This window comes from Atractosteus spatula, chromosome 4 (genome assembly GCF_055471065.1).
Source record: "Atractosteus spatula isolate fAtrSpa1 chromosome 4, fAtrSpa1.hap1, whole genome shotgun sequence".
Lineage (NCBI taxonomy): Eukaryota > Metazoa > Chordata > Actinopteri > Semionotiformes > Lepisosteidae > Atractosteus > Atractosteus spatula.
In genome coordinates this window covers 73,535,673-73,560,468 of record NC_142709.1, presented here as the reverse complement: position 1 = coordinate 73,560,468, position 24,796 = coordinate 73,535,673, and the positions used below count along the sequence as shown (strand labels likewise).

The window sequence follows — 24,796 nt, the reverse complement described above, 5'->3', positions numbered from 1 at the left end:
TTGATCATTCCGGGTCCGGAGGGAGCTAAAGCTGAATCCTGTGCTCTTTCAGTAATCTTCAATCTAGTGGCTCCGAAGCTTAATCTTCCAATGAACGTTAATTTAAAACACTTCTGCATCGGGAAGTGTTTCAAAGATTGACTGGTACAGCGCGTGTGGAGTTTTGATCTCTAAGTGTTTTCCCCCAAAAAAATTTCATTGCATTTATAGATAGTTAAAGGTCGAGTCTTGCAAGTCCTCGCTTTCTCCTGAAGCATGTTTTTTTTTCCCAGTAGCTTCTGCAGCTTTGTTATTTAGGACACCGGCTGCACACGGGGATGGAGGAAGCACTTATTTGTGTTGACCCTGAGCCTTCTGGTTTCTGTGCGAAGGCTGCGAGTTCTGGGCCTGATTTGTTTTCTCCCTGATGCTGAGATGGGCTCTTCATTTGTTAATAAGCTTCAGCAGAGGCTGCGCTCTTGTGAAGCACTGCCGTCCGTCTCTCACTCCCGAGACAGAAAGCGAGTCACACTGGAAGGTTTCCATGATCAGGTTTAGTGCCGTGGAGTTGTTTCAAACTATTTAAAGGGACTATTTTTTCCTGCAAGTTTTAGATCATTTTGTTATAACCTGCTTCGGACACGAGTGGCTTTAATTTCAGTTAAACAAACCGTAATTCGTTTTTGATGGGGTAACTGGCATGCGGTGTGACATGTTTGCCCTTTCAGCTTGGTGTAGGGACATCAGCTCCTGATCTGCCATGGCTGACAGCAGCACTCTCACACTGGGGGCGGCCCCCAGCATGCTGGTGGACTCCTCTGTCTATGACTCCAGGATGGCCGAGACCTCCAGGGACCACCTGTTTCTTGGTCTGACTCCAGAGGATGCTGAAGGTGACTCCAGAAAGCTAAGTCTTGTTACAGTTGTGCTGGGTTATTGCTGTCAAGCTGGACATGTCTAAAGAGGGTTTGAACAATAACAGTGCACAGTGTCTCTTCAAAGGCCTTGGGAAATGCAGATCTCACCCAGTATTGCAAACCTGTTAAAATCTTTTTAATAATGATGAATTACAAAGTCCTCATACTCCACAATCTGTGTAGCTTTTCTGAATTCCTGTGTTGTGAAAACAAAATTAAGAAATTGTAAAAAATGTTTCGTAAACCCGAGAAAGTAAGAAATGTGGAATAGACTGATGTTAGAAGCGTTTTTTCCTCTTTTGTAATTTTCTCTTGTTTTTCTGAAAGGGATTTTGAAAGTTTACAGGTGTTTGTCTAGCAGGAATGGAAGAGTGCGCATGTATCTCTCCAGATATACAAGCACTGATTTGAAACTTGAGTTTGCACTTTATTGTGGGATCTAAAAAGATGTTTATCCTTTTTACATTTTTTCTATAAATATGAAAATTAAGGATGCCGTTTAAGTCATTGAGCTGCACAGTGAGAACATAAGCTGCAAACGAGATTCAGCCAGTCTGGCTCATTGAGTAGTTATGTATGCATCATCTTAATCTGAATGGCTGGGTGAGACCAAGGGGTCTCACAGAACAGTTCCTGCTATGCTTATTTTTATGCTGTAAAGAGCCTTCTGTGTGCATTTCAAAGCCTGGTTTTCACTGTGGAGCACAGAAACTACAGACTAGCATTTGTGTCTTAACTGTTAGAGCGGAGGACAGTTTAATATTTGTATCCATTCCCTTCCTTTGCAGTAATCGTCTGTATCCTTTTGCAGATATGCTGCCTCGTGTTGAAACCAGGGTTATTCTTGTGGGAGAAGCAGGAAACAATGAAGAACTTGTTAAGGCATTAGAGGTAAAAAATAATACCATAGTGGGATATTTTATTCTTCCCCTTCTCTTTACAATAGCTCATTACTTCTGGAATTATTCAATTTCGGATGAGTTGCTAAGCCTTTAGATGTAAGACAACATTACACTGTACAGATTTAAACCCGCTGATCCCATAATAGTTTTTGTGTGATAGTTTTGAACAAATTATTATATAGACGCAAGTAATGGATAATATGCTAACAATGCTTCCCTTGGTATATTTTACTGAAGCTCTGGGAATAAGAAGCTGATAATTTATATTTAAATTGACAAATCCCCGTGTTGTAATTTTAGATTGCTGTTTGGGAATAAATTTATCCTAGAGTACTATCATTCGTCACTTGCTAAAAATAATAAAGTATCAGCAGCAGTAGATGTTTAAGGTTAAAATATGTATGACTCCAGCCATTTTTAGACAGAAATACCATTTTTCTTTGTCCCTTCATTTGTTAGATTTTCACAGTACTTGCACGGATGGTATAAAGGTGTTGCAATATTAAAATCTGAAATTAAATATCATGACCATACTGTGGCGTACTTAAAATGATTTACTATATAATCATTTTAAGTATTTATTGAGCCTCAGTCTTAGGGCTCATGAAATCACAAATCCGTATGTAGATTTGTTTCTTTGCAATGACCTATAAATCTTCACATCTTCACTGGGAGATGTTATTGTTCTGAAGGTTTAAGATTGATTTTTATTTTTACTTGCAAACAAAATCTGTGTGATGCTGTTGTAACCTGTGGTGCCTTATGCTGATCAAAATGATCCCTTCTAATTTCCATTGCCTTGGGTATCATACCACCCTGCAGCCTGATCTGCTTAGATCTCAGATCTTTGTCAAGGCTGGGCCTGATTGGTACTGAGATGGTATATCCCAAGAAAAGCCAGGTTGCAGCTGCAAATGGGGATGCAAGAGGGACTTTTCCGTCTGGATCAGAATTCCCAAACTTTTGCCCTTGCAAATATGAGGATGTTGTGTGCAAGTTGCTTTCTTCGGAACGAGGTTAAACTGAGGTCGTGACAACTTGTTCGTTGATCCTATGGTACTGTTCACCCTGGTGTCCTGGCAAAATTCCACTCTAGACTTGTATGTCTGGTCTCTCTTTAATCCCCTTGATTCGACTGGTGAAGCAATTTTTCCACCTCATCTGTTCCAGCAACCCCAATAAGATAAGATCACTTTATTAGCCATATAAAATTTCTTGCATTAGGAATTTGTCGATTGCAGAATGGCTGTCATGTCACCCAGATGGGACTGTACGTCCTTGGTGGCTGAAGTGTGTCCTCTCCTATATGTAAAGCTCTTTGGAGTCCTTTAGCATAAAAAAGCACAATATTAGTGCAGTGAATTTTTAATATTACCTCAAAGATCTCTGCTGGGATGCTTGAGAAGCAACTCAACGTGAGAAACTGTGAAAAAACACTTGTCGTCACAGATGTTTTGCTTTTTGTTGTCTGTACAGTTTGATGCATAGGAATCTGGTAATATCAATGGAGCTGATACGTATTACCTTTCATTAATCACTTTGCTGTGGATCATTGTACTATAAACTAGCTAATGAAAGGTAGAGAGAAACTGGTCTAAATTTTTTTAACAGAAGAAAACAATCTGCTTTATCTTTCATAAATGTTTTAATTTCAAACCTATCGTCTTGTTAAACATGGGAAAAGAAATGGAGTTGTTCTCCATTTAACATGCGATGCAGAGCAATGTCACCTTGTTTCAAGAGAGCTCTTGGTTTTTGCAGGCCACTAAAATAATGGAGGTGCCAGTGGTAAAGATTAAAGGAGCTGAACCCGGCAGTCAGTCGGGAGAAAAGTTTATAAAATCTATAGTCAATATGGTATGTCTCTGGATGTGGGCTGTGCATGCTTAAATCCACCCTGGGACAAATACTGCATGGCTGGGTGAAGGTGATTGGTGTATTAACACTGTCTGTTGTGTTTGTTCACTAAATGAAGGTTGCATAACACCTAGAAGTCTGGCCCACTGTTCTCTAACAAAACAATCTGTCCAGTTGTCTGGGCCTTTTTGTTTTGAGGTATTGTTGCAGAAATAAGGGTTTTCACTGCTGCCTTTTTTAAAGAATTCCTGCACTTTCTGATGCTGTCTGTCTTGTTTGCAATACGCAGATGCATCCTACTGTTAAAAGAGCAAACGGAGTAACCGTCATAAATTATTTGCGCTGTTATTAAGTCCTGTGCAAAAGGTTTATTTAAGCTTGAAATTTCATCTAAAAATAACAAAAAGAAATGAACTGCTGTACTGTTACTGAAGAACAGTGTTCACAGGAGGCAGGGTTGTGTACTGCTATCAATAATGGGAAGATCAATAAAAATGTAGTCATGTTTAATTAAATACTTGTAAATAAAAACAGTCCTCTTTTGACTCTAAGTGTACACAGAGTTCAATTAAAACGGTTACTTAAGCCATTAGAAAATGCTGGTTATTAGTGTTAACTCTAATGCCCAGTAAAGATGTAACAAGCTTTTAATTCTGTCAGAGTTGTACTGCACTGCATTGTGTGTCATATGCCTGGTGTTAATTCCGGGCTGATTAACTCTGCTGCCCTTGTTGAAGTTGCTTTTCACACATGAGTATCTTTGAAATGCCTGCTTTAACGGACCGTATGATCTGGCATTGTTCATTGCTGTGGTGTAAATTTGCTCTGCACAATGTGAGTTACTATTTTTTTCCTTCAATTAGGAAATTAAGGTACCCTGTATAAAGACTGACAATGTGAAAGAGTTTGGAGATGGAGAGAACGCGGAGTTTGAGACCGTGTTTGTGCTGACAGACTTTAAGTGCCCTGACTATAGCTACTTGTACAGGAATGACAACAGGATCATCGGTCCACCTGTTGTGCTGCATTGTGCAATGAAAGAGGAGGTAAGAAGTAGATGTCATTTTTATTTCTTATTTACTTACATTATTGGCTCTGAAAACTCTTGCACTAGAACGTTTTGTTTTGAAGTAACGTACACCTGTTCATTACAATTCAATCACAATAGTTAACTTTGCAGTACAAAAGCACAACTGATACACTTGGTCGTTATTAAGTTAGATGATAACCTTATCCCAAGTAACATCAGATCAGTTAAAATACTTAGTCCTATAGTGTTAAATTTACATAGGAACAACATTGTTTGCGAACGAGGGGAGGCTATTGTACACATCTAACTTGATTGCTTTTTGTAGCTAATTGATCTGATGATCTCATCCGGCCATTGGCTGGGTATCTTGTTCCATGAGTATGGAATTTAACAATGGCTGCAAAATGTCGGGAAAACAATTCAGAAATCTGATTATACCAATATGTTGGACTGGTATAGCCTGAACAAACGCGATCTGAAGGAGGAGGGTGGTCAGGGGCCATTTTTCTGTGCACAGGAATTGCACAGTACAGTGTACTCCTGTACACAGGGTTTGTGCAGTAATGTGCTTCAAAAGTTTGAACTGATGTGGACTAGTTCTGCAGTTTTGAAGTAGCTAGGGATACAGATTTGTCTTGTATCTATTTGGCTGGCAGCCTGGCCAGTGGATGAGGATGAGGCCATTGTAATGCCTTTCTTTCATGTGGTCACTGGTAGTCTTACTCCAGAAGTACACTTAACCGTTCTTAGCTTTGTTTTTTTTATAAATGGGAGAGATGGGCAAAGAGTTTATATTGCAATTTGAATGCTAAAATGCAGTGATGAGTTTTATGTTCCATGTGCATTTTATCTTCCAGCCTCTTCCTTTTTCTTCTCGGCCTCTGTACTCCACCACCATGGTCAGCCTGGTGCTGTGTTTCACTGGGTTCCGCAAGAAGGAGGAAGTGGTGAGTCCGCTCGTTGGATCAGATCACCTGCTCAATCTTGCTGTAGAATTGTTAGTTGGCCACAGGCAGTTAGAAGCCAGAGTGAGACTGGTTAATGGTGTCTTTTCCTTGTAGGTGAATCTTGTGAATCTGGTCCATCACATGGGAGGCACCATCCGCAAGGACTTCAGTTCCAAAGTTACTCATCTCATAGCTCATTCCACTCATGGCGAGAAGTACCGGGTGGGTATAACACTGTGACTAGAAAACCGTCGTTGTATAAAACTGTATTCACATGCTTAAGTGTAGTAGTGTTTTTATAAATTTTGCGAATGGAACGTTTCCAGGCTTTCCTTGCGGGTAAACATGCTGCAAGATCCTTGGCTTCAGTGATGGCATATATCACTGCTTTTGCCCAGATCTGTTTTTTCTTGTCTAACTCCTGCAGGATTTTTTTTCCCCTGTGAGATTTACTCTGTGGCAGTGCTGTTTATTTTATTGATTAGTTTTGTTGTGATTTTTTTTGTCCCCAAGAGTCCTTAAAGCTCAGCACATGAAATGTTTGGCTATAACAGACGTTGTGAAAATAACTTTGATTTAAAAAACGTTAGAAAGTAGCTTTGCACTTTAGCTTGCATCGCTTTCATCTGCAAACACTTGAGCTTTGAGTCATGGTGTTATGTGTAAACAAGGCAACAAAAATCACTGTTTTGATGAAGGAGCCATTACCTTGTCATTTACGTTCAATAGACCACTGACCGCTACTGATATTATGAAGATTTTAGGTTGATCAAAAGCAAGATATTTGATACGGTTGAAGTGTAAATTTTTCACAAGATCCACAATGGGTGAGTGGCTAGGACAATGGTTTAGTTTGTTTTATTGCCTCTTGCTGGACAAGTCTTTGCTGGCTTGAGCACAACATGAACCCCGGTGCTTGTTCTCCCTGCAGCTTGCTGTGTGTCTGGGCACACCGATCCTCAAGCCTGACTGGATCTACAAAGCCTGGGAAAGAAGGAATGAGCTGTAAGTACTGAAAGCAGCAATGTGTCAAACAGCTGTGTGTTATGAAAGTGGTTTCAGTGGCTGCAGTGAAACCAATACACGCATTTCGAAACAGTGAAGAATGTTATCTTTATAAATTGCCTTAATCGTACATAGTGGTAACAATTTGGAGTGGGTATCAAGGCTATCCTTATACTCTTATACTATCCTTATCCTCAGTAGGGGTAATTGAAGCTTAACACTCATTTAATTTTCTTTGTTTAGTTTCTGATTTGCCATTTTTAGTACCTTAAATACAGATACTGACTGTCTCTGTACATACTAACTGCATTCGGCCCGTTGGTGTTACTGTAAGAGACAAGTGCTATCCCTAACGGGTTATTATAGCAATGATTATTACAGTCGAACTCCTTATTTACACTTTTCAAGGTTCTCAAAAAAAGTGCAAATTGCGGGAAAAGGTAATATAGACAATAATTCAATAATATAGACAAATATTCAATATACACATAGTGCACACAAGACAACCGTACAGCACAAACACTGAAACAGTGGCGAACAGCGGACTCCTGCAGAGACGTTGTTTTGGTTGGGACTGGAAGCAAAATGGCATACGTGTCGGGAAAACATCAGTACAGATAACGCCAATACGTCTTTATAGTATTATGGGTTATTTTATATTAATTGGATGTTATAATGGGTTTTCAGGGCTGCATTTATACCACAAGCTGAACATAAGAATTATTGGAAAGTTCCTAAGCTTTGCGACTGTAAAGTTGCATTCCAAATTTTATGGCAGTGCTAATTTTTCCAAACTGTAATATCGCTATATTAAGGTATATTAAGGGAGATAACTTCTTGTTTTAGAGCATAAAGCTTGCAAAAGACCCAAGGTTGCATTCAACCCATCTAACCTGCTTGGTAGCTAGTAGCTAATTGATTAAAGGATCTAATCCAGCTGTTTCTTGAAAGAAATCAAGGTATCAGCTTCATCATGGCTGGGTAGCCTGTGCCATATTCCCACAAACCTCTCATTTCTATTTATCACAGTGTTGCTTCTGTATCCGTACTACCTGTCCTTTTTATCACAGCCTTGGTACGGCAGTGCCATGGAGCTACCTGCTTCATAGGAGCAGCTTTATTGGGTGTCTGTGATCTATTTGGGCCTTAAAGGGGGGGAAATGTGAGATTACAACACAATTGGATCAGTAAAATCTAAAGTGAACTGCCTGAAGCTGTGATTGCTCATTTGTTTCGTTCTGCTTAGTCTTCGATTGTGTTTTGTTAAGCAATTTTAATGCAGGAGATGAGGAGTTTCGGACCCAGTTCAAAGTGCCCCCCTTTCAAGACTGCCAGCTTAGTTTCCTGGGCTTCTCTGACGAGGAGAAGAGAAACATGGAAGAAATGACAGAAATGCAAGGTATGCCCAGTTTGAGACAAAGCTCCTTTTTCTTAAATCTCAAAGTGTATTCAGGGTTGTTATTAGTTTTTTTCCCCCGCCTTGAGCTTTTATGGAAGCTCACATCCAATCAGCATTTAGTAGTCGTGTGTCCTACTTGACCTCTGTGTCATGGATGCTCTGCTGCTTTTATTTGCAGCCTTCTGTAATCTATTTAAGATCACCCTGTGTTGTAGGACCATGAGCATTACAAAAACATTTTCACCAAGAGAGTGTTGCAGGAGCCTATGTCCTGATTGCCACTGACTTCCGTGAGAATGTTTTGTTTGAAGGTGGCCGGTATTTGGAAGTTGGGGATGAAAAGTGCACTCACCTGATCGTTGAAGAAAACACTATAAAGGAGCTTCCTTTCATTCCATCCAAAAGACTGTATGTGGTAAAGCAGGAGGTAAATGCATGTCCTTTATTTATCACAGCTGTCTGGTAGTCCTTATTTGTGTTGTGCAATGTATTTGTCCCTCTAAACAGCTTATAGTCTACATGCGTACAGTAATGAAATCTCACCTCCGTCGCCCTCAAGTAAATTAAAGACTGGTCTTCCACTTCACTCATTGGTAGTGGTTTTATTATGAGGAAATGGATTCTGTCAGTTTTGTCCCAGAATCTGTCAAACACTTATGTAGTTGCATGGGGAGACATTACACATCAGTCTGCTACAGTTTACCATGCCTTTCTCAACGTTGTAGTTAACTATCAATTTTAATTTTCTTCCCGTGGTCTTCACTGATAAGCAGTCTTACTGTAGCAAGAAGAGTCACTTTGTGTCTTTTCTCTTGTTCAAGTGGTTCTGGGGGAGCATTCAGATGGACGCCAGGGCGGAGGAATCAATGTATTTCTATGAAAAGGTACGAAACGGGGCTTCTGTTGCAACTATAGAGCCTGCTGATACTCCACGAGTCGCAGCAGAATGATTTCCCACCATAAAAATGATGAAAAGCATGAACAGCCTTTAGCTTTGTAAAAATATTCCGTCAAGGAACGGCAAAATCGTCTTTTGATTTTTGACTCATTTTAAATTCCCTGCTTTTCAGCCGGAAAGTCCAGCTCTGAAGAAGTCCGTCTCTCTGATGTCCCTGAACACGCCGAGCAGCAATCGCAAGAAGCGCCGTTTGAAAGACACCCTGGCACAGATTGCCAGGGAAACCGAGATCTCCCCCTTCCCTCCACGCAAGAGGCCGTCCGCCGAGCACTCCCTGTCGATGGGCTCTCTCCTGGACATCTCCAACACGCCCGAGTCGGGCAAGGCCGTCGGAGGTACGGCCGGAGTGAAGTTTGGGCTCTGTCCCTGGCGGCTCTCTGCAGACCGTCACAGATAGATTGGCGGCTTGTCCTGCCTTACCTCAGTTTCAGCATTGCCTCCATAAGTAAAAAAAAAAAAAAAACAGAACGGGAAGTAAACTAATCTTTTATTTAAAAGTTTTGAGAAGTTTTGTTTGTGCATCTCTTACAAGGAGCGCCTATCAAAGTGGCAGTGTATTTTAAGAGCGAGCAGGTGCTGTGACTTACAGGATCACAAATGCTAATCGACTCAGAACGTTTCAAAACGAGTTAGTCTAATTTCCCTTTGGGCACCTAAAGTCAACGTTCGATGACAGTCGAAGTCAAGTAGATATTCGCAACCCCTTAATATGTTTAATACGTAGACTGAGGTTTTCTTTTTCTTGCAGAGCACAAGCTGTGCAGTTTAAATACCAGGAGTAGGCAATGCTGCAGCCTTCCTGTTGGTCTCAGGCAAATCAAGAGAGCTAAAAGGGAGAAGCAGCTTAGATCAGAGAGTAAGAGACTTTTCTTCACCAACTCTCCGAAGCAAGACATAGATCCCCAGTGGAAGGCAGTGGTTTGTAGAGAAGAGTCTTTTCCCCTGCAGCATCAGGCTCCTCGGGACACTTCACCCCTCCGGGAGAGGTCCAGTCTCCATGAGGAGGAGGAAGGGGCTTCAGGAATGGAGCTGTCGTGCATCTCGTTGCAGGAAGGTTCAGTTAACGAATGCCTGCTGGGGAAGTGCCTGAGTGGGGTCAAAGTTAGCACGTACAGTGCAGAGCAAGCTCCAAGGCAGGAAACGGAGAACTTTAAGCTGTCAGCTCCTCTTCTATCCAGTAGAATCAGTGACTCAGACTGCAAGGAACGACTGCATTGTGAAGGGTCAGAGGCAGAGGCAGGATGTGGATGTAATCTGGAAGGCAAGATGAGTGAAGCTTGTTGTAGTTTAATCTAGGCTGAGATTTCTTAGGAAGCATCCAAACGCTTTTTAAACTGTAACAGAACAAATTCCATGAAGACTTAAAACCTGATTCTCTGTTGCAAACTAGAAACCCAGTCCTTGATAGCAGTTCGGTTTTCCAGGAGCTTCTTTCTTCTCCCTCATGGGAACGTGCCAGCAGCTTCTAGGCTTTTGTAATTTGTAATTGATATATCAGTCCCAGTTTAGTTGAAGGCAGAACCAAAGAACTGTGCTGTTCATCTTGGGAGAACGGTGCTTCTGCTTGAGATGGGGCCCACTTGTCTAGTCTAGCCAGTCTTTCGTAATGCCACCTAGCCTAGGCAGTCAAGAAGGAAAGAGCATTGCAGAGGCTTTAAACTGAAAAATGAAAGTTTTACTCTATACTAAGTGTTAAAATAATAGCATTAGTAAAACAGTTTCACATCTTATCCATGGCATTAACATTGCGGCTGACACATTTTGCTTTTACAGAAAACATAAAGACGTCAAAATGTTCTGCCCTGGCTCCTCCCAAGCAGTCTGCGCGATGGCAGGTGGCCAAGGAGCTGTACCAGACTGAGAGCAACTATGTGGATATCCTCACAACAGTGTTACAGGTGGGCACACCAGCACGGGGCTAAACGGAAGGGCAATAACACTACTAATGCTGGCCGTGCCCCTCGTCATGCTGTTTCACTGCCAGAAACAGATCGCTGTGTTCTGAGAAAATGCAGTTTTGCACATTGCCAAGTGTTGCTACAGCTGTTCAAGCATCATGCCTGCAGACTTTCCCTCCCAATAAGGCCTTTATCTTTTAAGGTTTATTCCTTGCTTTAATGTCAACCCCATTTTGTGCAAAAGCTCTCTGTCTGTGCTCACTGTGAGTTGCCTTACAGTTTTCTTGTTTGTTCAACAATGACGTGACCTGTACATTATTTTAAACAAGCTGTAGCAACACTGGCAGATTTCTGGACTTACACTGCATAGTAGTTAAAGACAGTGGTGCAGTGAAGACTGAAGTGAAGAGCTGGACAGCAGGCACCTCTCTTGTGTTCTACAGTGGACTGGGGTGGGAGTCCTTGTTTTTTTTTTCACTTTTCAAATCTTAACAAAATGACAGACATGCCCTGTGAAGCTGTCCATAATGCCTTGCCAAGACTTGAGGCATTAATTGAAACAGATGGAAATGGTATCAGCATATGGAGTGAAAACTCTGCATGATTAAAAGCAGATGTCCCTGTGGAAATTTTGTGGAAGAGGGGCTTGGTGGCCTAAATTTATCAGGTCTTAAAATTTGTGTTGCAGTTTTGCAAAATCATGGCATGGAAGCTGCTAATTCCTTCAAGAATGTAGATGGAAAGTGCCATTAATGTATCTGAAAACTAGTGCGAATTCTAGTATCCTCTGTCTGAAATGTCTTTCAGTTGTTTAAAAATCCACTGGAGAAGGAAGGACAGCTTGGAGGTCCTATTCTTGCACAGGAAGAAATTAAGACCATCTTTGGCAGTATCCCAGACATCTATGATGTTCATACCAGGATAAAGGTATGCTGTCTCTTTTCTCTTTTTGTGTGGATTTAAATTTAAGATTTCAGTCTACAACATTCTTTAAAAGAAATTCTCAAAGCAGGGTTTTTTTGCTTTTTTTTGACAGGCGGAGCTCGAAGAACTGGTTCTGAACTGGTCAGAGGATAGGAGTGTTGGAGATATCATTTTGAAATATGTACGTGTTGTAAACGTGGACAGAAACGAGTACTTCAGAAAACACCTGTTCACTTCACCTGCACGACTCAAATTAAGTTTTAACTAACTGGAGAGGGGGGCATTTTCTCTCCTCTACTTCTGTTTCCAGCTTTGGCAAATATTTGAACCCAAATTACTTTGGTGTCAAACTTGAAGCAGTATCTTATGAATTCATGTTAACGTTTTTGGTTATTAAGTTGTGGACTGTTGCTTGAATGTTCTCAAGGGGTGGAGTTTGCATCTCTTATCTGAAATGTTTTTGTTCTTGTGGCATTTTTTTCTCTCCTAACAGTCGAAAGACTTGGTGAAAGCTTACCCACCTTTTGTCAACTTCTTTGAAATGAGTAAGGAAACCATTGTCAGATGTGAAAAACAGAAACCAAGGTTTCATGCTTTCTTAAAGGTATTGACACTGGAACCTTTTGTTTTTCAGTTTTTTGTTTTTTTTGTGGTTTTCACAGGCTAATCTGTTACGTCTCCCCCCCCAGATTAATCAAGCCAAGCCCGAATGTGGCCGGCAGACGCTGGCGGAGCTGCTGATCAGGCCAGTGCAGAGGTTGCCAAGCGTTGCTCTCCTTCTTAACGGTAAACTCTTTCAGAGCAGGGGCACGCTTTTGAGTTTGGAATCGTTAACTTCTTTTTTTATACTACATCTTTCGGATCAAGGCTATTATTCTTCTGACTGCTGCCACAGTCTTCAGGTATGAGGGGTGGAGATGTGCACACATGCTCTGAGCCACTGTGAAAATTCACAGCGCAAAACGTCAGCTCTCAGGTATAAGATGGAGGTGAGATGCAGACTCTCCAGTAGGGTTCACTTACCTAAGGGATATCTTGCTCAAAGTTTGCCAACAGCTAAGGTCTGGAATACAGGACCCATCTTGTACTCTAAAGACCATACGAGACTCTACTTTTCCAATCGTGTGAAGTTATAAGGAAAGTGATTACTGTGGCATTATGCACAACTGCACGTTAAAGTACATATGATTGTTAGTGCCTCTTATTTGCATTAACATTTTTCTTGTCAGATATAAAGAAACACACTGCTGATGACAATCCTGACAAATACACTTTAGAAAAGGCCATCGAATCACTCAAAGAAGTCATGACGTAAGTGACTGCAAACTTCAGGTTTCCAATTGTTTAGTAACATTTTTCGGAAGGTCCTAGGCTTTATTCAATGTTTCATAACCACTGTAGGCAGAATTATTGAGTGTATGAATACTGCATGCATGATGTATTGTCTTTCTGGAAAGTAAGTAGATGGGGGGGAGTTTTTGAAAAATTTCTATCGCATTATCCAACACTTTAAAACTGCTCACTACAGTTTTAGAACTACTGCATAAGAAGCTATAGTTGTGGTGGAATGTGGACATAAACTAAATAACCTGACAAATCTGTGGAAAAATTGCATTGACTATTCATTTAAAAAAAGTTTTCTTTTAATTTCTTAGCCATATAAATGAGGACAAGAGAAAAACAGAAGGCCAGAAGCAGATCTTTGATGTCGTTTATGAAGTTGATGGTTGCCCAGTAAGTTTTTCTCTTTCAATTTGTATTGGAAGTAGTGTTTGGCAGTGAGTGCACTAATGCTGCTCAAGAAATCTTTATGTATTGTGACTCCATATAATTTTTTGTGGCAAGCAGTTTGCAGCTCTGTGAGGTTCCATTTACTCGCTTCACTTAATACACTTATCGTCAGTGAATCTGCCTTGAATACGTTTTTGAAGTAGTTCACAGCGTGTACAAATCTTATAAAGCATGGCCTATTGCACCTCAGTAACCTCTTTAACGTGTTCATTATGGTATTTGCTGTGCAAGATTTGCTTTAGGGTGTTGTTTTTCACAGCCAGGTTTTGCTTGATAAGGTCCTAATGGTAATGCAAGTCAGTTTTCAGTACCTTTGCTGGTGTGTGGTAAAAACCCTTTTCTCAATTGAATTGCCTCATAAATGTGGTATTTTTTTAGATGAAGTGGATCGGTGGTTGAAGAATGCAAAAGTGTAGGATTTAATGTAGGATTACTAGCTGGAGATGATTTGGGTTTAAAAATAAAGATTGATTTAAATTCCACTTTCCTCATGCACAGGCAAACCTCTTGTCTTCACATCGCAGTCTGGTGCAGCGAGTTGAGACGATTGCGTTAGGAGATAAGCCCTGTGATCGTGGGGAAAACGTCACGTTGTTTCTCTTCAATGACTGTTTGGAGGTAACTAACACTAATACAGTGGAAGCTCTTGTTGTCTCCCACATTGGATTTTGTTTGGTTTAATTCAATGCTCAATTGAATGTCTAATCTATGTGTACCTTAGGCAGGTGCTTATACTAAGAGTTGCAGTTCCAGTATTCTTGTAAATGGGTTACTGTACAAAAATGTTCCATGCTAAGTGGTCAGAAGCTAACACGTGTAGCTACTAAGCAAAAGAAACCTGGCAGTGCTGCAACATGAGCCAGGTGGCCTGAATGAGCTCCTCCTGCTCATAACCTTTCTTTCATTCCTGTAACGGAAGATATTGTGCAAGGTTGCAGTAGTCAATTTCAGCCGAGAGCCTTACAACGGCTTGCATGATCTCCCGTCCTGGGCAGCGGGGTACTGGCGACACCTGTTTAAAGGTAAAAAATCAAAGATCTACAGATGCAGTGAGGATTGAGCTTTGAGGCGACCCTAGGAGAGATTAGTCTTGCATGTCTCCAGTTTATGCCTTAGAGGTTTCGGATGCCATTCTAATAAATGCACATCATTCTATTATTCCTCCGTAGAATTCCTTGACATGACAGCCCTTTTCCAACCATTTTGTGGTTGTTGACACCTGTTAATTATTTTTCTACCCTGGATGTTTCCCTCCTTAATTCTTTCTACTTTCTCCCTGAAATGCTAAAAGTGCAAATTCAGTTGCAATGAGCAGCACTGTTAAATTTGAATTATTTATGCGTGTGCAATCTATCGTTGCTGACACAGCTTCTTATCTGTTTCCTAATTAGTGGAGGGTTGCATTAGAATGGGGTTAGCAATCAAAAACAGAATCTCAGCTCCTGATTCAGGAGTGTCAAGCCAGCCTGGTAATGAGCAAAGGGAGAGCGGAGGGCTGTTCTCCTTAAATTATTCATTGATAAACTCTTCTGCATTCATATCTTCCCTCCCCTTTATATTCAGTGGTATTTCAAATGAAGGCTTATTCCTGGACAATAAAAGACCTGGTAATGAGGAGGGATCTTTTACCGTGATTAAGAAGGTATTGATTGTTGCAGCTTAACTGGTCCCCTCCTGCCCCCACCTCCCATTGGCAACAGAATTGTCTTGGGTCTGAGAAGAAAAAAAGAGCGATGCCTTTGCTCATTAAGTGTCCGTTATCTACATTCATACAGATCGCAAGGAAACGCCACAAAGTAATAACCACGTTCAGGAGCCCACATGGGACCACACGGCCTCCAGCACCACTGAAGCACATCACCCTCATGCCTCTGTCTCAGATCAGAAAGGTCCTAGACCTGAGGGAGACGGAAGGTAGGTGCAGGATCGAGCGCCGTGTGCAGCGCAGGTGCCTCATGTTTTCCTCCACTGTCCTGAGGCTGGTCCCCGATTCAGTCATACTTGTAATGGAGTAAATGCCTTTGAACGGCAATGTAACTGGTAAATCCGTCTTCTGGCTTCGATAATGGGTCTAATATAAAGGGAAGCAGATGCTCCAGGATCTCTGAAAAGGGCCTGAGTATATTCAGTTTCACCCTCTTTCAATTGCCATGTGAATGAATAGCAAGTTAAAGGAGCTGTTACATCCTCAGTGAAAACACAATTTTAACCTACTCTGCAATTACAGACTGACCTAACTACATCACTAACATTAACACTGCAGCATCAAGCTTGTGGAATGCTTTTCCATTCTCTCTCCACTTTGTGGTGTTGGCAGGGGAAAGCTTCGTTTTGCCCTCTTTTCCTCAGTAATTTTTTTTTTCCCCACCACAGAACCAGGTGGCAAATCTGGCCCAAAGATTGTTAATTAGCTGCTTTGGGGTGTGAAATCAATGTTTTTTTCTTTATTTTGAAAGGGTTGAAATTTAGTTCCGCATTTTTTTTTTTAGAAAAAAGCTTTTGTGCGAATGCTGCTGTAAATGCCCCATTTCCAAGTTTGCGCTCATGTTGGTGGGTTTGTTTGTTTTGGGCAGATTGCTGCAATGCTTTCGCCCTCGTGGTGCACCCCCCGACCGAACAGGACAACCTGTTGTTCAGTTTCCAGATGACGGGGGAGGAGATTGTGAAGGCCGAGTGGCTCAAGATGCTGTGCAGGCACATAGCCAACACCATTTGTAAAGCAGACGCGGTGAGTGTGGCTCCATACTACGATGAGCAGGAGTAGACAGCTTGAGTGCCTTTCCGCATTGCCACAGATCACTTTACCATGTTCTTGCATATAATTTTGTATTTCAGAAACCATTGGAGATTATATAAATATTAGACATCCTTAATGTTATCAGTGAGGATTGTCTTATTAATTTTTTATGGTGATGAATTAATGGGCTAAAATGGCTAACATTTATTTTAGGACGTAAAATACATGGTATGTAACAAACAATTGGTTATTGGCATGTCTTTTTAGTGTTTAATTGTATGAAATTGTCCATTAGTTGTTCAAAAAGTCAGACTATTAAAATTGAAACTAGAATTTAACTTGAACTTCATCTCTTTAAATGAGTTGTATCTGCTCTCCAAGTCTTTGCTCTGTCACTGTATTTTAATACAGTAATTAAAATGTGCATTCATGAGTGACAGATGAAAATGTGCTAATTTACAATAGCAAAATAATAGCCTTTAAAGAGTGGAGTGGTTTGTCCTTGCTGTACTAGCTTGGATCAAGCACAGGGTGGCAGTGTGTACCACAATTCACTCCTAATTGGTGCAGCATTTCAGCCAAACCTGGAATCTCCAGAAGTACAGCCTTGTCTCGGCTGGGCACCAGCGTTCCAAGTGTTGTGCTTTGGCACTGAAACCTACGTTGGATCAAAACCAGAAGGTTTTTTCCCATACAGTTTACACCTGTGTCCGTTTTATTGTTAACAGGAAGATCTGATCCACTGCACTGATCCCGACTCGGTGCAAGTCAACACTAAAGATGTGGACAGCACGCTGAGCCGAGCATCAAGAGCAATCAAAAAGACATCGAAGAAGGTAAATGGATCTTAAGTGAGACCGATGCAAACCCAGCATAATTTTTTCTTTTTGCAAATTTAAAATGTCTTGAATATCTGGACGGAACTATGTGATCTACACATCAAAGTTCATCATAGGAAGGGCATAGCAATGGCAGAGTTAAAGCTTGAACCAGAATCCGTGATGTTCATTTTCTCTTTTAGGTTACTAGAGCTTTTTCCTTCACCAAAACCCCGAAGAGAGTGATCCAGAGGGCCTTCATGGTGACCAGCACTCCTGATGGCAAGAGTCCAACTTCCGGCTTGGAGAATTATGGAGGCGGTTGCCAGGCAAGCATGTCATCACTGGCTGTAAGCGCCTGATCCATTTCCTGACTGATTCTAGCTGCCCCACCAAACCAGCCAACCCATTGTGATAGTAGTGAGCTGTCAGAAGACATCAGCAACTGGAGTGACACTGTTCTCGGTCCAAAACGTTGCATTAGCTGATATGCCTAACATTCATATAGGCTTGGAAGTCTGGGTAGCGAAGGAAGTTCGAAGCTGGCTTTGCAAAGTTGTCTTTTTCAGCCCTGAAGTTTATAATAGTGCTTGAGTTTGTAATGAAAGGGACATGGGTTTGTCAGCCAGCAGTGGCTGGTGTATGTCATTCGGAGATTTAGTCTGCGGTGCGGTCACCAACACAGATATATTATAACCAGGCTCATCTAGGGAGACAGATTAATATCAGTGGCCTTGAGTACACTTCTAACTGATTTGTGCCAGAACGATTTGCCAGGCCTTTTTCCTCTGAAAGCAGAAAATTTCATGCCCTGCCTGGTTCGTTTAAAAAAAAAAAGCTGTTTCCATATAAATGATTTTTTTTCAACAACTGTAACGTTGTAGATTCCCTCAGAGGTGGCTCAGCTTCTTTGTGTTAAGAGCGACCGTGTACGGAGAGCTTGATGGTACAATTGCTCTTGTTTTCATTCACTGCTGCAGTCTTTCATTAGCCTTGGTGTCAGCCTGCAATTACAGGCTCCAATACTTTAGTTCTAGATCTAATAGTTTTCCCTTTTTTCCACTGGGACAAAAAATGAATAGGCATTGAATTGAATAGCGCGTGACATTAGAATAGGAGGTGCCCAGTTACACTTCGCTTGAAACCACACTTTTTTTTGATGATGTAAGGCAGTTTTAGATTTTCTTTTTTTTATATAGTTCTATTTAAAACAAAGGTTGCACATAAATAAATCCTGAAAAAAATTTAACTTCCTACCATTTTTTTTTAGAGGATTTTCAAAGCACCGTTAAACCGCTTCTCATTCCCGTTAAGGGGAAACTGATTTTTGTTCCTTCCCGTCCCCATGTTCTGTAGATTTCGCGCTCCTCCTCTACCTTCAGCCTCAGCTGCTCAGCCCGGCACGCCAACGTGCAGCGCTCCAACTCCCTAGACGGGAGCTCTCCAGGCTCCAGGCCCCGAGTCCCTATCTGTATCAGGACCCCCATCAGCCCCGGGACCCCACCCAGCCACGATCCCGTCCTCCAGCCCTACTCCTCAGACGCCTCCCCCAGTGAGCCGAGCGCCCCAGGCCCCCTGACTGCCACGCCCGAGCACCGGCTGCAGGGCTCCCAGAGGGAGACTCTCTTGTAGTGCCGGTGGCTGAAGTGAGCATTGCGCCCCCAGCAGGGGGCTCTGGCCCTTGGGTGGTGTAACACTGCACGCTTCACCTTGGAGACGAATGGCTGTGTGGAAGTTCTCACTGGTGTTGGGCTTTAGCGAGACGCGTTAGGGTTTGGGTTAGATTTGGAGCATGTGTTGCTTTTTTCCAGACTCGATTTGCATTATTCCAGGAAGCACTTTTACTATACTAAACTGATCGGCTTCTTCGTGGGTGTGTGCTCTATACTAAAGCAAATGGCGTGTCCCTCCTCTAGAATCACTTTTAGTTGTACTTAAATAGAACTTTACAAATGTTTAACACATCGGTGTTCTCTAGAACTCAAAATAAGTATACTCAGAATAAGTATTCATCACATAAATTTCATTAGTCAGATTTCACCACTGGTCATTGCAATGATACCATGTTTTTCACCCAATACTGTAGATTTGATGTTTGCATGTGCTGCAAGCATGTTAAAGTGCCTGGATAATTAACCAAACCCTAAAGCAAATTTCCACAATAGCCACTTTCTATACTTTTAAAAGCCTAGTGGTAGCAAGAATAGTTGGAAACAGGGACTTACTTTAGACAGCTGTTGCACTGTTACTTGGGGAAACGTGGTGTTTTGGTGGTGGTGTTTTGGATGAATATAAGTTTCTTATAAACATAACATCATCACTTTATTAACCCTTTACAATTTCTTGCATTATGAATTATCTTTCCGCATACCCCAGCTTGCTCTCCATGAGACGCACAGACACACAGATAGGGAGAGAGCCTGGGGTCAGAGCACAGGGTCTGCCATTGTACGGCGCCCCTGGAGCAGTTGGGGTTAAGGGCCTTGCTCAACGGAGTAGGATTCCTCTGCCGGCTGCGGGATTTGAACCGGCAGCCTTCCAGCCATAGACGCAGATCCTGAGCCACAGAGCCACCGCTCTGCGCCAAATAAATAAGCTGCACAAAGGACGTGGGTTAATTTTCTGGTAAACGGAGGTTATTTTTCTGTTAATCGTGTCTTAAGGAACTAAACGAACATTGGATGCATTCATACAATCTTGTTAACTCTGATAGCTCAATAGTGAAAACTGCTTAGAGTCTAAAATTCACTCAGTCTGCCCTTGCAACCTACGTAATCATCATTCATGTATTCAGCATCTTTCATGTGTGCATCTCAAGGTGCTTTACAAAAGCAAATGTACTCAAGACAATAAACGCATCTCAAACAGCTTTGAAATTGGAGAAGTGTGAGGGGGCATTCACCCACTTCAGACCATTTCTTGTTGCGGTTGTAGAGATTTGAAGGAGAATATATTTTGCTATGCTTTTAATTTCTGTTTGGAGATTTATTGTCTTTCATATTGCTTTGTTTAGTCACTGACTACAGATCTTGGCATTTGTTGATTTTGAAGGTGTATACGCTGAACGTTCATGCACCATAGCTGTTTAGTGATGGCTCTTTGAGCCCTTCTTATTTTTAAAGCTGTGGAAGTGAAGTGTTTACAAACTGAAAGCTGAATGTTTCCAAAACCAACCTGAGGAGATATTCCAATAATGTTGACATCCTCTGTTTTGCAGTCCTCATTATTGTGTATTTTTGTTTTTGTAGGGAACCCATTCTCCTTCAATGGTCAACCTTTCATCGATGTTTGAACGGAAGTATCACACCTTCAGTCGATCTACAACTCACCTCATATAACAGAGGTGTTCCCTGCGAGCCTCTCTTTGTATCCTGCTGTAGGAATAGGTTCACCCGATTGTGATGGTACTAAAATTAATCTTGTATTGTCTAACATAAGCTCAGATAGATATTATCTATTGTAAAAATGAAGGATTTTTTCTATTTACCTTTGTTACATTCACAATTGCTTAACTCGTTTCTGTCCTGTTTCAATTTTCAATCATAGGCCGATGTACAGAATCGAAGGTTATCTTTTGCAAATGTACTTATTTTTTGTACTGGCATATACAATATTTGCATATTGTTTTCAGTGAAATAGAGAAAAATCAGCCATTGAGACTATCTGTTTGTTTTAATGTAAAACCTGCTGCTTTTGGTAACTGCATGTAGAAGATTGTCAGCTTTTATAAAGCTTTTGAATATCTAGTTTTAATGTGCGATCAAGTGTAAGAAAAGGCAGAAGCACTGTTGCAGGAAGTACAAAAGAGTTTTTTAAGCAGCTAATTAGCAAAGTACATTTTACAGGGTCTTTGGTAATGGACCTAAGCTGGTTGGTCGTACAAAAATTTGTTTGTTATGCATGTATATTTTCCAAAGCCTCCTATGTGAATCTGTTCCTTTCTTCCTTTGATCTATTTATATGTAAATTTGCACTTTCTCTTCCCAAGTGTGTCATACCTGTAATTGTCCTAGATAATTATACTGGAGTTTAGTTTTTATGGTACAGTGCACAGTTTCTGTAACCTGAAGCACTTACCCTTATATTTATGTTATAATTCAGATAATCTGTCATACTATTTGTTATAGAGGTAGTTACATGTTTATTGGCCTTTTGGCCTATACGAGTTACAATTGCTGAGAATAATCCTGTCTGACAGTGGTTTTCCACAGCCACTTTTTATTATGAGTAAAACTGACATTTATTGTTGCTGTATTACAATAAAAGAAAAAAAATACAATGGCTGTTTTTCTTAATGCAGGCATTCAAATTGCATATTTTGCAGGATCAAATTCTGGGTGATAAATATTTTTTTTCCCATTACTTTAATATCCAAAGTTCTGTATGAATTCCAAGTACGTCATATTTTATTCTAAGCAAAACGAGACACTGAAAGTCTCATGTGTTTTTGAAGATTATTTTGGTTTTCAATTGAAGACACTGCATTAAGTGCTGGGAGCTGTACTAGACCACAGTCAGCCTTGCTGATGTGCCCAGCCTTGGAACTGACTTGGATTCTCTCTGGCCAGAGCCAGAGCTTCCCAGTCTACATCTTAGTGGCTCCGGCTGTATTTTGGTTCATAAATCCTGTGTTTAAATAACTTTGTGGCTTTTTTTTTTTGGACCTGTCAGGTTTTAATTTACTAAACGTTAGTCCAGGTAGGCTGGAAAACACCAAGCGTGGGTCACTGGGACAGGACAAGCCCTGTGCCTATGTGACTGATGAGCACCAATAAAGCCTTCAAGGATTCTGACTCTGGATCCTGAGCTTTCCCTGCAGAAATGGGTGTAACCAAGAGGTGTATCGCAATTGGACTTTTTTCTCTCCAGTAGTGCTATTTCATGCTATCGGAAATACAGAACCTTGTAAGAGGAGTCAAGTAAGCAAACCCAAACCTTGCTTGACCTCAAGTTAAAACTAAGCGCATGAGTGTGAGGTGTGGTGACGTGAAGTAGTTCTTTGAAATCCAGCTGCTGTGGGAGGTTCTGGGCTCTCCATTATAGTTCTTGTATTTCATACAACATTCTTTGAACCACTTGACACATGTTAATTTTTGCAGTAATAGTTGCAAATGGAGGAGAAAATGTGAATAAAGATGGCCATTGGGGTTATTACTTGTGACTGAGACATGGGCTCAGATTACTGTATAATAGCATGCCTAGACGTTTAGATATCGCTTCAGTTTGAGCTTTCAGAAGCTGTTTGTATTTGAGAAGGCTTTTCTCAGCTTTGTAGATTTTTATTTTGCATTCATCACAGCTCTCTTCCACTTGATTTTAATTTTTAGTTTCCATTTTGATAGATGCAAGTAACGGACCGCCGTCTAGATACTTTGCTATCATCAGATAACGACCCCCAGGGAAGCAAGATTGGAGGGAATAACAAAAACCCATCGTGGACGTTTTCATTTTCAAGTTACCTTTTCTTTAAAGCAGGTCAGTGGTGGGCAATTTGGGGTTTACCTGAGGAGATGACCTGTATAGAGTGATGGAATCACAGCATACCATTGGTTTGTCTATCTCTCTGGAGTGCTGTCCCCTGGTGTGGACAGCAGAGACAGCTGGACGTGCACAGTCCACTGGGTTGTGGTGTCCCTTGGTGTGGACAGTAGAAACAGCTGGACCTGCAGATTCCCCTGGTGTGGGCAACAGAGACAGCTGGACCTCCACAGTCCACTGGGTGCTGGTGTCGCCCACTCTGGGCAGCAGAGACAATTGGACCTCCACAGTCCATTGGGTGCTGGTGTCACCTGCTCTGGACAGCGGGGACAGCTGGACCTGCAGCTGTGAGGACAGTTTCCCCAGGACATTCAGAGCCCTTAAGCTCTGTTGGCTCAAGTTTAAGGGAGAAACTGGATGATTAAATGACTTAATGAAGAGCTCAGCTTGAATGAAGATCAAATGACTATGTGGGCTTAAAAGGCAGTAGGCTTAGGTCTTGGGAACTGCTACCTTATCTGGTTTATTGGTAGGTTAGGAAGGGAGAATTGCCTGCAATTGATTATTTTTGGTTTGTTACAGCTCGTCGTTCCAATTAGCCTCCCAATCACTCTGTGCACATATTATTCATTTGTATGCACAAGGCTGCAACAGGGTAAGTTCATTTCAATTATGATCAAAGCCAGAAAGTTAATTTAGATCACCATGGCTCACATACAGAATTACTGGAAGGTGAACCATTCCTGAAAACAGGGATACTTGATTGTCAGCTTCACTATGCGATTAAGTTTAGGAGAGATGCATCTGTCTTGCACCTAATTGAGGGGGAAGCCAGTTGGTTTTGGGCAGGGATCTACAGAGAGATTCAGAAACACTAAAACTAAAATGGGGGGGAAATGGCCTTTTTTCCTTTGTGATCTTTGTTCTTGCATGGAGATGAAAAGAGAACTTCAGGAGGGAAACCAAAGGACTAGGTACTTATGGGGCTGTACCTAAGGACACCATACAATAGAAACCACTGCGCTCGCAGGCGATTACTATTTAAAAGGAATCACTGACACGATTCCAGCATGATTACACTGAATCCAACATTGGATACACAGCACTCTGGAGAGAGGGATGATGGAGGTGGCTGAGGTGTATCATAGTATTTCTTAAAGAGTAGTCGGGCATAAGCTAGAGAAATTGATAAGAGTCGGACTTGTAAACAGTCGAATGGCGTGTGTTAGGCATAAGGTAAGCAAGTGTATAGTAAGAGGTGGTTATTGTGGGGAATTAAAATTTTGGGTGAGAAATTACGAGAGAACTGGTGGCAAACATTTTACAGACTGTGCTTCAAATACAGGTTTGTCCCAAGAGGAAGTAAAACAACGTGTGTGAATCAGTGCCCTGAATGAAAAGTGTGGTTACTTTTTGCAGGAGAAAGGAAGCACTTCATAAAATGATTAAGAACTGCAGCATGTTAAGGAAACCAAGTTTAATGAACTCAAAACGCTGTGAAGATGATATATTAGGAAGGCAAAGAGAGAGGCCATGGCAGTTAAAAGGAGGTTTTTTAGTATTACATTGCCTCAGCCCATCAGTAACACTAATCTGAGACCCGGCTTTGTACCTGCTCTTCCTTCATGCTGGAACAAGCACCTCCTTGAGCAGAGCAAGAAGAGCACCCCTGTTTGTTCCTGCCCCCCAAAACACTCGAGTAGTAGAGGAGTTTATTGCCATACGTGCATGTAGATTTGAATTCTTATTCGCTCTGATCTCTCGGGACGTACAGTACAGCAGACAACACCACGCAATGCCGACAGTACATTACAGCATAATAATACAACCAGAACAATAAGTATGTAGCACTGAGAGAAAAAAAAACATGGTCAACCATGTAAAAAGTGCATCGGGCCGAGGTGCACTGAGTCTTAGGCCTCGCAGTTAGCTGATAAGGATGTGTACAGCAAGAGGATAGAAATCCATGCGAAGGTGTACGTAGCTTTGGAAGCACTAGATTCAGAATGTGCACAGTTCTTTTTAAAACTAGTTCTAGCAAGGCATCTTCAATGCCAGAATTATAAACCAGTCCAGCTTTTTGTTCTCCTCTAGTGGGTGTAACACTACAGTGATGCCACTTGTTTTTTCCTAATGCCTTTCAACTATGGAGAAAA

The 24,796-nt window shown here is 41.4% G+C and overlaps 1 protein-coding gene across 2 annotated transcripts; it reads left to right on the top strand.

The window, feature by feature from the left end:
- Positions 1–707: 707 nt before the first annotated feature.
- On the top strand, positions 708–20,570 carry ect2 (epithelial cell transforming 2). Of its 2 annotated transcripts, XM_088913976.1 has the most exons (24): positions 708–872; positions 1,708–1,787; positions 3,560–3,655; positions 4,519–4,701; positions 5,543–5,632; positions 5,747–5,854; positions 6,564–6,637; positions 7,906–8,036; positions 8,348–8,463; positions 8,858–8,920; positions 9,107–9,329; positions 10,768–10,892; positions 11,700–11,819; positions 11,929–11,997; positions 12,310–12,420; positions 12,506–12,602; positions 13,046–13,127; positions 13,472–13,550; positions 14,106–14,225; positions 15,383–15,521; positions 16,181–16,335; positions 17,073–17,180; positions 17,366–17,512; positions 20,411–20,570. In XM_088913976.1, the coding sequence occupies exons 1-24, from the start codon at positions 740–742 to the stop codon at positions 20,498–20,500; spliced, it is 2,739 nt and encodes a 912-aa protein (XP_088770102.1). In that variant the 5' UTR covers positions 708–739; the 3' UTR covers positions 20,501–20,570. The 2 variants fall into 2 exon arrangements, with proteins under 2 accessions (XP_088770102.1, XP_088770100.1); XM_088913974.1 differs by lacking the exon at positions 3,560–3,655.
- The last annotated feature ends 4,226 nt before the right edge of the window (positions 20,571–24,796 follow it).